This window comes from Nuphar pumila, chromosome 6 (genome assembly GCF_984573655.1).
Source record: "Nuphar pumila chromosome 6, dmNupPumi1.hap1.1, whole genome shotgun sequence".
NCBI classification, from domain to species: domain Eukaryota; kingdom Viridiplantae; phylum Streptophyta; class Magnoliopsida; order Nymphaeales; family Nymphaeaceae; genus Nuphar; species Nuphar pumila.
Genome location: NC_143254.1, coordinates 98,829,309 through 98,841,214, shown reverse-complemented (window position 1 = coordinate 98,841,214; position 11,906 = coordinate 98,829,309). Strand labels below are relative to the sequence as shown.

General features: G+C 36.9%; 1 protein-coding gene across 1 annotated transcript; it reads right to left on the bottom strand.

The window, feature by feature from the left end:
* Positions 1-1,668: 1,668 nt before the first annotated feature.
* On the bottom strand, positions 1,669-10,290 carry LOC149835364 (uncharacterized). The gene is made up of 11 exons (XM_090009570.1): positions 10,153-10,290; positions 9,872-10,017; positions 5,799-5,906; positions 5,616-5,712; positions 5,329-5,361; positions 5,048-5,235; positions 4,808-4,910; positions 4,046-4,227; positions 3,882-3,974; positions 3,225-3,370; positions 1,669-2,313 (listed from the first exon to the last, which is right to left on the bottom strand). The coding sequence occupies exons 1-11, from the start codon at positions 10,288-10,290 to the stop codon at positions 2,042-2,044; spliced, it is 1,506 nt and encodes a 501-aa protein (XP_089865696.1). The 3' UTR covers positions 1,669-2,041.
* Positions 10,291-11,906: the final 1,616 nt, after the last annotated feature.

Below are 11,906 nucleotides of genomic sequence, written 5' to 3'. Positions count from 1 at the left end.
AGTGAGAAAACTTGAAGAAAGATTGGATGAAGAGGAATGAAGATCCATGAAGAAGAGTTTTAACAAGAAAAAGGAACCCCTTTTTGTGTTACCAGAGTACCCACAGAGTGCTCAGTCTGCAGCCAGAAAGATTTGCTGACCTTTTTTTTTTTACGACGACTGAGAAACTCGAAAATTGGCGACCAGAGGCTGTCAAAAGAAATGCAGACTGTATTCCAAGACTGAGTTTTTTTTTGTAAGGTCGGATATTTAAGCAATGAAAAGAAATTCATACTGTAATTTTAACGTGGAAGCAATGAGGAACGGAAGAAAAAGAAGAGAAACAAAATCCAGACTGTATTTTCAATGTGGATCCCACTCGTAACAGTCAAAAGGAATATAATACGAGAAAGGGGTTCTGAGAGTCGACTCAAAAGAACTTGTCACACAGCAGGCTGGACATCAAAGGGGTTTAGAATCCCAGATTTGATGTCGCAGGTCTGCCCCGAAAGCACGATCAGACTTGGATATCCATCCCAGTAGAAGAAGGGATATCGTGAACCAGAATAAGGGATATCGTGAATCAGGTTTCACGTGATCCCCTTACGTGAACAACTTAGGGATTCACGTTAGGCGTGAATCCACTAAACAGGAGAAAAAAAGATTGAAGGGAAAACAAAAAAAGAGAAAACGAGAAATGGAAATTGGGGATGGAGGTAGAGAAAAAAAATCTGAAGAAGAAAAGATGGGAGATGAACGAAACCTCAAACCTTTGATCTGTGGCACCTTTGGGATCCCCTTCTATCTCTAGATGGATCTAATGCTCTGATACCATGAAAGTTTTCCTCTGCGCTGCACCTGCGTTGAGAAAGAGAAGAGAGAGAGAGAGAGGGAGAGAGAGAGAGCAGTTACGGCTGTCACGATTTCAGTAATGAAATCGTGACCTAACTTGGGTATTTAAGTTACATTACAGTATGGGTCCGAGTCTGGTGTATCCAGACCCGATAAATGAAAAAGGTTACATGGTTACGTTACATGTTACATGGATTGGGCACATGGATCGGGTCAGATCCTATGCACCTTTTTCATTGATTACTATTACTGATGGAGTGGTTAAGAGCAACTAGTGTAATGGACATGTATCTGAAAATGTTGGTGGTTTAAAGATTTAATTTCAATGGTTTGAGGAACACGATTTCTTTTCTCTTAGTTCAAATCAAGTTGGCATAATAGCTCAGTGTTTCTAATTGTGGACTTCAAGTTACATGTTAATCAACATTGATATCAGCAGTTGGATAAGAAATTATTGAATTTGAAAATGCATGGGAAGGATAAAAAAGAAACATTAACATTAGTCAAATTGATATCAAAGAGCATCTGACTTTGATGGAGCAGACAGCTTATCTCATCAGCAAGAGGAAAACCTAAAACAACACTGGTTAATTAGACTTGATTAAGTTTTGCCAAGTGAAACTTGTGCATAGAAATCACAGATACAAAGTCATTTCAGTGAAAATGTAATAATAATATGAAAGAGTGCACACGTAGAACTACTAAAAGCTTCAAACGGCACTAAAACTTTTCAAAGCTTATTGTCCAAGGACTTAGAAGAACTGTGTTGATCACTGGGATCTATATCTGGCTTGATACCTCATCACAATTAAGGCAGTTGTCTTTTCAAAAGAGCAAGAGAAAAATAAACTCATACACAGCTTTAAGTTTTCTGTATCAATTCATTTATCCACAGTTCATTCAACAAAAAGAAAAATCATTCATCTACAGCAAGCGGCAAAATAGTTTCAGCAATTGAAGCTTCTGATCGAGCATTTGAACGATATTTCCTTCACATGATATTTCAGAATTTGATACCAATATGGATCACTACCAATTGTACTGTGATACCAAGAAGCAACAAAGTGAAACAGGAAAATGAAAGGCCAACGATTGGCACTAGTAATGAACTGACATACCTCGAGAACGAACGAACGCCTTTGTCATGTAGATACATATTTACACATTGTGGTCACAAACCAGCATTTCATATCAAACTATCTCACTGGATCTATGCTTCTTTTGTTGAATCAAGAAGTTCCATGTACTCTCTTATGGTATCCCCTTCTCGTGCGAACTCAATATCTAATACTGGACATGCACTGAGACACCTGTAGAACTCATTTTCCATCTCTACTTCTCTGTCAAAGATGCACCCATAACCTTCAGATGTGCCGTTTTCACTGTCCTTGGAAGAACCCACACCTTCTGTGGCAGTTCTAACATCCTGGTCACCTGAAGATTTGAGTAGAGCTGAAGCACCTTCTCTTGTTTGAGGCACAACTGCAATATAACAGAATTAAAAAACAAACTTCTCATGTCTTAATTATAAGTTGTTGGAAAAGAAAGGGAACAATGGATTAAACTACAGGAAATGACCGTACCACCCCTGAAAATAATAGTATTTCACAGCATAGCCACAAGATATCACAATATTCCTCTCATACTCACCCATCCGATTTCTGTTAAATTCTGACCATTTTACCCTTTCTCTAAAATGTGATCTAGCAAAGCTCAAAAGTTTCAGCGAAACTGAGATTCACCTTACATTGAAATAGCGAAACTCGACTTTTGCCAGCGAATTTGAGATTCGCCACATTGAAATAGCGAAACCCAGTTTGTGAAACCTTTTTTTTAACAACTTTTTTTCCACTCCATCTCCGTTATCCCCATCACCACCACCACTTCTCCTCCATCATCATCACCAGCACCATCCTCGACATTGCCACCACTTCCATCCACCATCACCATCTTTACTATTTCCACCACCACCATCCTCACTATTGCCACTGCCTTACATCGAAATAGTGACTGTGGTGGTGGTGATGGTGATGGTGATGGGGATAATGGGGTGAAGTGGAAGAAAAGTAGTTGTAAAAAAAAAAGTTTAACAAACTAAGTTTCGCTATTTCAACGTACACGCGAATATCAGTTTCGTTGGCATAAGTTAAGTTTTGCTAAAACTTTTGAGTTTCGCTATTTTGATGTAAGATGAATCTCAGTTTCACTGAAACTTTTGAGTTTCGCTACATCAGTTTTAGCGAAAGGGTAAAATCATCAGAATTTGATTGAAATCACATGGGTGGATATGAGAAGAATATTGTGATATCTTGCAGCGCTGTGAAATACCATTATTTTCAAGGATAGTACCATCATTTTCTAATCAAACTAAGTTGTTGAAGCACCCTTCTTACTTTTAAGGGCCATCAACTCAAGCACCCTGTTCATCTGATCCACTGACAGGAGGTGAGGCATTTTGGTGTCTATTGAATCAACTAAAGCACCATCACGATCATTCTCGTTTTGGTAGAGGGCTTCACATGCAATCCATGGATTTATTCTGCCAGTAAAAGGTGATTAGTGGGTGGCAAACAGTAAAGGAAAACGTCTAGTCTATAAAGAATGAAGAGTCTAGCCATTAGAACACTCATAATAAAAATCACATTCTTTTTTAATATAGTTACATGCCATGGTTTTTGCAAAAGAATGTCTAGAAACTAGAAATGAATGAACAGAACACATCAGTTTTAATAGAAACAAAACACATCAGTTTTAATAGAAATGCTTACAGTAGAAAACAAGGGTATGTTCATGGTTATATCTTTGAAGAAAAAATTGCTCACCTTAGCAAAAGCAAAGAGTATGAAGAACCTGCTATATGGTAAACTGAAATCCATGCCCACTAGAAATATCTAAAATCAATGATGTTCTATAGAAGAGAAAATTTTATTTACAAGTATATGCAAAAATGATTCAGATGGTGTTATCCAAAGAGAGGAGAAAATGTTATGCAAGGAAAGCATATTTATTACAAATTTTATCAATCATAACATTGTCAATATATTGCTTACCCAAGGGAAGTGAGCACAGTCAACTTGTCTTCATTGATTAACTCTTTGGAAGACCATTCATAGATTATTTGTTCCCTAAAAATGTGATTCAATCTGAGATCAGAGGAACACAAAAAAACAGGGCAATATAACAGAAAAAGGGAAAATAGGCATGCAGGCCTTGCCTTGAGTGTTCACTTAGCTTCATACTTGTCCCCAGTCTGAGTTTTTCCTTCATTTCCTGTTCAAACAAAAGATCGACTGCACTATCAACGTCTTGACCAGTAATTATTAGAGCTCTTTTTGCTGCTTGTGCTTCAAAGACCATATTTGTGACACATGTCAGTGTCTCGTCACGCACTTGAAGCTGAAAAAAACATGCATAAGAAAAAAATCAGAAACAGTGATAACAGAACAGTAAGTTTTGATGAGATCAATTGAACTTGAAGAAAGTGCACCAAGTACTGAATTGTTAAAAGTTAAAACTCAATGTCAAAAGGACAGACTAGAGCACACTAAACTGATAACATCTATGGATTTACATTTAGAAGCAAATAATTGGGTCACTTTCAGGCAAGGTAAGTTCATGAATCAACAGGTTATACTTTGAAGAAAATAATTTGACCATATCTTGATAATGGCAGCAGAAGCCTTCTGTTATAACCCTTGCTGCCATCCGATTAAATTTCTCAATAGCATGTACATTGCTTAGCCTCTTTGGTGCAAATGGATTGTCTATCATAAAAATCCAACTGCCTATGATGCTGAAATTCTGGTTTTTGTTATTTATGGAAAAAAATGCTTGTATATCTCTCCTTTGTTCAACGGAATAAATATGCTTAGCAACTCGTCAAAAACTGGTTGCATTATCTGAACCTAGGCCTACTTAGTTTACCAAACAATGTTGTAGAATTATTAGTAGAGTGATCTGATCAAGGTAACGGTACCTGAAGATATCTTTCTTGGGCAGAGACCAAAGCTTTGCGAGATTCTTCAAAATTATCCATGTGATAAGCCACAACGCCTTCCAAGAGCTCTAGCCTCAAGTATCTGCATACATAAGATACAGGAGCTAAAATGGAGTATACTTGTGATACAGTGCTAGATATGCATTATGCTAAGTAATCATAAGATACCAACCATGTTAAAAATGTACAAATATGAAATTGTGAACAAGACCATCTTACTTGATGCGTTTTAGGTATTGACTGGCGATGGAGGAATTTCCCGATTTGGGTGTTCCATTGTAATAGTTCTCGATCGCTATTCGAGTGTCTCTCAGTTGAATTGCTGTGTTAAAGGGCCATAAGATGTCCCGAAGCATAAAACTACACCACGCAGTGTCTATCCAGAGTACTGATTTATTGTCCATTCTCTGGAGATGAGGAAAAAGAGGTCTAAGTTTAGCAAAGGAGAAAAGGACTAAGCCGACGAGAAACTTTTGAAGTTCCATGGCAGTTCAACTCACATAATCAATTTGAGTCTGCGAAGGAAAGGTCAACTGCAAGAAACAATTGCCCAAAGCAATTAGTAGCAGAAAAACTTTGTGCAACAAAATAGTTATTTAATGGATGGATTGCAGCAACTCTTACATGAACCATCATATGCTATGGAAGCATGACAACATATTTTAGACATTTTCTTGATCAACAAATCATAGGAGAGCTTTTTATACGCACTGAACGTCCAATCTAAGCAAACTAAAAAAACATGTATGAAAACGAAGTAATAAGCTATTAATTAATCAACACTCACCGCTGCTTTTAGCAGTGCTTCCTGAGCTTCCTTGTATTTGCCTGCCTTCATTAGACACTTTCCATAGTGGTGAAGCATCAGACCAGTGAAAATCTTTCTGTCAATTGATTGCTTGGAACTCTCATTAAGTAAATTACTATAGTAACACCCATAGTCAAATGTACAGATGCAAGGATGACACACCTCTTTTCAGCAATGGAGCGCTTTTTCACCACCGCTTCATAACTAAAGCTTTCACCCTGAGTCGTAAAGTTACGTGCAGAAGCATCGATAGCCCAAGTAGCTTGAAAGCTGCACTTACATGAGAGTTATGAGGCCTTTCCAATTAAAGCTGTATTAATTTATTTGATTGAGTCCCACAAACCACTGAGAATTGTAGCATATTGATATGAACCAGCATTTTATTTAGAGAAACCATTGATGAATGAAGATCAAAGTAGCCAAAGCAAGATAAGTCTTTTAATCAGAATCAGTTTATCAATGTAATACTTATTTCTGATCATTGTAGAGCACGTCCCATATCAACAATCAAGAAGTAACCTCCCTTTTCTCTTTCTCCTATGTTAAGAGACCTGATGAAGCAGTGAACAGAGAAAGAATACTCGTAGATGTTATGTTTTATTCAGCGTGTAACTATTCTTATATACATCATTCAGTTACAATATATAAGTAAACAACAATAGAATGATAAGGATAAAATTCAAAACGCAGATTTGAATCCTGCGATAATCTTGGATTCTCAAGGATGGCAGTAATTTAAATCAGCTCCTAGAATCATTCCAGCCGAGGATCACGTCCAGGATAGCCCCTTGACAGTTACCATTTCTGACACTCCCACTCAAGTTGGTGCTCCTATGTCGATGAGGGCCAACTTGCGTGTTAGGTGGGCGAATTGCTCTCGTCCAAGGGACTTGGTAAAAATATCAGTAATTTGATCCTTTGATCGTACGAATGTAGTGCAAATCTCTCCTGCCTGAATTTTTTCTCTAATGAGATGACAATCTATCTCAATGTGTTTGGTCCATTCGTGAAAGACTGGATTTGCTGCTATGTGCATTGCTGCTTGATTATCACAACATAGATTTATTGGTTCTTTATGTCCAATGCCCAAGTCTTTAAGCAAATACCGGATTCATGTTAATTCACAGCATGCCAATGCCATTGCTCTATATTCCACTTCGGCTGATGATTTTGACACTGTGGTTTGCTTCTTAGTCTTCCAGGATATGGGGCTTTTATCAATCATAACACAGTAACCCGTAGTGGATCGCCGGGTCATTGGGCAAGAAGCCCAATCAGAGTCAGAGAAACCTGTTACATTGACCTTGCTTTGTGATGACATCATGATTCCGTGTGATATGTGATCATGCATAATATTTGCATTTTATTAATCATTATTTATGCATGATCCATGTTAAAATCGCTTTAAAAACCCATTTTTATTGTTAGTTTTGAGAAACCACATTGAATTGAATTTTATCAGAAAATCGGGTTTTTCAAAGCTTTCCCTGCAGTTTTAGTGTTTTTATTAGATTTAGTTTTTCGTAATTGTAGTTCAATTAGTTTAGACTTATATTAGCTAAATTTTAATTAGTTTAGTAAGTTTTGATTTTTAGAAAAACATGTTTTTCATAAGAGACCTTGTTTTGGAAATTAGCAAAAATCTTCATACTCTTTTTGAAAAAAACTTGTTTTAACCTAATTAGATTTTTTTAAATACATCTTTTCCAGCCATGGAGGCTGTTTTTCCAGCAGCCTCTTGCCTCCCCTCCTTCTTGCCTCCCTCTTCTCTCTCTCCCTTGCTTCTCCTCTCTCTTTTGTCAATTTCTTTCTCTTCTTGTTCTCCTCTTCTTCTTCTTTTTCCTCTTTTTCTTCAAGCTTCGAACCCTTTCGTCATCGGCAACCTCTTCTTCTTCATCGGGATCGTGTGCACGCAGCTGGATTCACCACCCTCTTCTTCCCAATCCCTCCATCGGAAGCAAATCACGGTTTGCCTCTTTCTCCTTTCTCTTTTCTTTTTACGTATATTGCATTGCATCTCAGTGGTTCATGATTTTATTATTGTTTTATTTGCATCTTGCATGTAGATTTGCATAGCATAACATTCTCTTATGTGAAAACAAAAATAAAAAATAGAAAATTAAAAGAAACAAAAATATGTGTCATTTTTATAGATGAATCGATCTCTTGATTTCTGATCAGCGTTTTCTTGAAGAGTTAATTAATAAGTGTTTTGCTGTTTTAAAATAACCATAGTTTTGATAGCTGAATGTTAGTTCGGGATACAACTATATAGTCTAGATTCACGTTATTTGGTTGCAATTCAGATTTTTTTTTTGTTCCTTTGATTTTTGTTTTACATTATCGTTAATTAGTGCATAGGAGTCAATTGTTTGTATTGTTTCTTGGTAAACCGTTTACATTTGGTATGCAGCCGTGTTCAGCCATAAGTGTAAATCAGTTGGCATCCCTAATAGTTAGTAGTTGTTTTGACGTTAGTGTGTTTCACGTTTTTGAATGTTGCTTGTTTGATTTCTTTCTAGTCAGTTTATTAAATAGGTTAGGTTATTTGATTTTTACATAGGTTAGTTATTTGATTTTTACATAGGCTAGTGTGTTCAATTTTTATATAGGTTAGCAAATAATGTTTTAAGTTATGTTAGCATCAGCGTTTTTCTTTTAGTAACAGTCATTGTTTGTTTTGTTTAGTTATTTCATTAGGTTATCTTATTTCATTAGCATTCAGTCATTACCCATTAGTTAAACTTATTTTATTGTTATTTGTGATTAGAATTAACGGTTTCAGCAGATTAGTTGATAAATTTTTTTCTCACTTAGTTGTTTTGTTTACACGTTCTTTCATCAACACGTTAGTGTGTTTTATGTTGTGTTCTTACAGTAGTTCAGTCCATTAACGTTTTATATGAATATTTTATAGTATACATTGTTGTAGCTCAATAGCTAGGTATTTTATTAGTTATTCATTGTTCTTTCTTTTAATATTAAGCTTTCATTAATCGTATGTTTTTGTAGTTAATTCCAGTTTTCATTCAGTAGTTGGATTTAGATTTATATATTTACGTTAATTTAGTTAGTTCTTGAAGTGGTTTATAATTTGTTAGTTTGTTTTTAGCATAGTTTAGATCTTTTTTTGCTGATTTTTAATTCGTTAACTAGCATATTTAGTTTAGATAGCTTTGTACTGTTGCGTTTGTGTTTTTGTGTTTCGCAGGGAGGCATTAGAAAGTGCGGTAGAGCCCTTTTCGTGCCCTCAAGGTACCCTCTGAGGTCCCCTCAAGCCCTCAGAAGTGCCCTCAGAAAAGCAAAAGTTCAAGAAAATATGCATTACCTCAAGAAGGGACAAGAAGACTCGAAGCACTGAAGCCTTTTCTTTTAGTTTTAACTTAAAATTTTTAATTCTTTTATTTTATTAATTGGGTCTGTAATAAAACCATTTATTTAGTTTGTTTAAGCCCTCTGCATAGGGTCGTACTCCCTTAGTCAGTTAATTATTGAATCAATTCATTTTATTTTGGCAATAAAGAGTAGTTTAGCTTGTGTGTTTGAATACAAGTATTTCTAGTTCCCTAAGATCGACCCGGACTCCACCACTAGTGCGAGCCGGTTTTTATATTTTTGGTGTCTGGCTTTCACTTAAATTTTATCAAAAATATTGTTTTAAAAAGTGTTTTCATAAAACTCACACCAATATGGTTCCCTTTAAGTATTTGAGGAGACTGTACATTGCATCTTGGTGGGGAATCCTTGGCTCATTCATGAACTGGCTCAAAATATGAACCAAGTGAACTATATCTGGTCGTGTAATGGTCAAATATATGAGTTTGCCCACTATTCTTTTGTACGACGTAGGGTCTTTGAGAATTTCTCCACTTTCATTGTCGAATTTCAAATTTTGCTCCATGGGAAACTCACATGGTTTTACTCTTGTATATTCAATGCTTTCTAAGATGCCGAGTGTATATTTTCTTTGGGAAAGGAAGATGTCATCCTTGGATTTGGTAACTTCAATTCCTAGAAAATAATTGAGCTTGCCCAGGTCCTTTAATCGAAAGTGCTCATTGATGAGTTCTTTTAGATGTGATATTCCCTGTAAATCATCTCCTGCAATGATGATGTCATTGACGTAGATTACTAAGAAAATTCTTCCACTGGCCATGATTTTCGAGAATAGAGAATAGTCGGCTTTGGATTGGAGGAAGCTCACGCTGACGAGAAAATCTGAAAGTTTGGCAAACCAATTTCGTGAAGATTGCTTGAGCCCATATATGGATTTGTTTAGTCGACACACAACGTTCTCCCCCTGTGGACTGAAACCTGGTGGAAGAGTCATATAGACTTCTTCTTGGAGGTCGCCATGTAGGAAGGCATTATTGACATCAACCTGGTAAAGATGCCAATTAAAGATGGCGGCAAGGGCTAAAATACAGCGAATGGTGGTGACCTTAGCCATAGAAGCAAATGTTTCGTTGTAGTCGATCCCCTATGTTTGTGTATAGCCCTTAGCAACGAGGCATGCCTTGTAGCGTTCAACAAATCCATCAGAGTGGTACTTGATCTTGTAAACCCATTTGCATCCAATGGGATATTTGCCAGGATGTAAATTCGTGAGGGTCCAAGTATTGCTTTCTTCTAATACTCGAATCTCAGTTTGCATGGCGTTTTGCCACTTATCATCTTGCATGGCTTGGTGGAAAGTGGATGGCTCAAAATCCTTAATTAGGTTGGTGAGAAAACAACAGTGCTTTGAAGAGTACCTATGATCATCCAAACGTGAAACAATCGGATAACGTGTTCCTTTTTGCTTGCAGGGAGCAACACTCTTGTGATTGGTGTTGGCTTCGGGTAAGAGAGCAAGACAGTGGTAATCCTTGAGATGAGTAGGTGGATAATGGTGTCGTGTAGATCAGCGAACGGGTTGAACCAGGGTTGGAGAATGGGTAGGTTCAGGCCCATACTCAAAATTTGTAGGTTGGGTTGGAGGTTCGATGGGTATATGGCTTTGGTTGGTATTGACGCTTGCATCTAGATATGGATTAGAAGCAATTTGTTCATCGAAAGGTAAAGGGAGAACAGTGTGAGATTCACCCATTTGGGGCCCATTATTTTCTTGGTATGGAAAATTATTTTCATAAAAACGAACATCTCGGCTGGTAAAAATGATGTGGTTTTCTAAGTCATATAATTTGTATGCATTATGGCCAAATGGGTAACCTATGAATATGCATTTTCGGGCTCTTTTATCAAACTTATTGGTTTCATGGATATTGTAGGCATAGCAAAGGCAACCAAAAACGCGGAGATGTTCATATTTTGGAGGACGATTATATAAAATTTCATAAGGAACCTTGTTTGAAATCGCATTAGTTGGTAATCGGTTGAGAAGAAAAGTTGCAGTCATGATACTTTCTCCCCAAAATTTAATGGATAGGCCGCTTTGAAAAAGAAGAGCACGGACAATGTTCAAAAGGTCGCGATGTTTGCGTTCTACTACTCCATTTTGTTGGGGTGTGGCAACGCAACTATGTTGATGTTTTATCCCCATTTCATTTAAAAACAATTGCATTTCTTGTGAAAAAAACTCAGTCCCGTTGTGACTTCGTATTTTCTTGATTCGTACTCTAAATTGGTTTTCAATAAGGTTCACAAAATTTGTACTTCATTAAATAAACCCAAATGGCTCTTGAAAAATCATCAACGATTGTTAAAAAATAATGGGCACCATTAAGGGATGTGGTCTTATATCCTCCCCATACGTCACAATGAATCAAATCAAACACTTTAGAGGTAGAAACTCCACTGCTGGGAAATGGAAGTCTAGAGTCTTTAGCTAGATGGCAAACATGACAATTGTCTATGTGCTTAAAATGTTCAATGAAATTAGTACTAAGTAGAGAAGTGGTTCTAGAATTTGATGGATGTCCGAGGCAACAATGCCATAAATTTGACTTATCGATGATGGAAGAGTTGATGACTTGATCGGCTTGCACAAGGATATATAGGCCACCTTGCAATTTACCCATTCTAATCGTAATCGTCGAGTGTTGGTCCTGCAGGATACAAGAAATATCATTAAATATTGCATCACATTTGGAGTCAACACACAACTTGGGTATGGAAATAAGGTTGAATTGGAATTCTGGTACACATAGGACATCTTTGAGGATGAGACTGGGAGTGATAGTTACGGTTCCTGTGTAGGTGACGTTAGCACGGGTTCCATTAGGGAGGCCGATGGATGGATGGAGGGATTTTTTTGGTGACTCTATCATT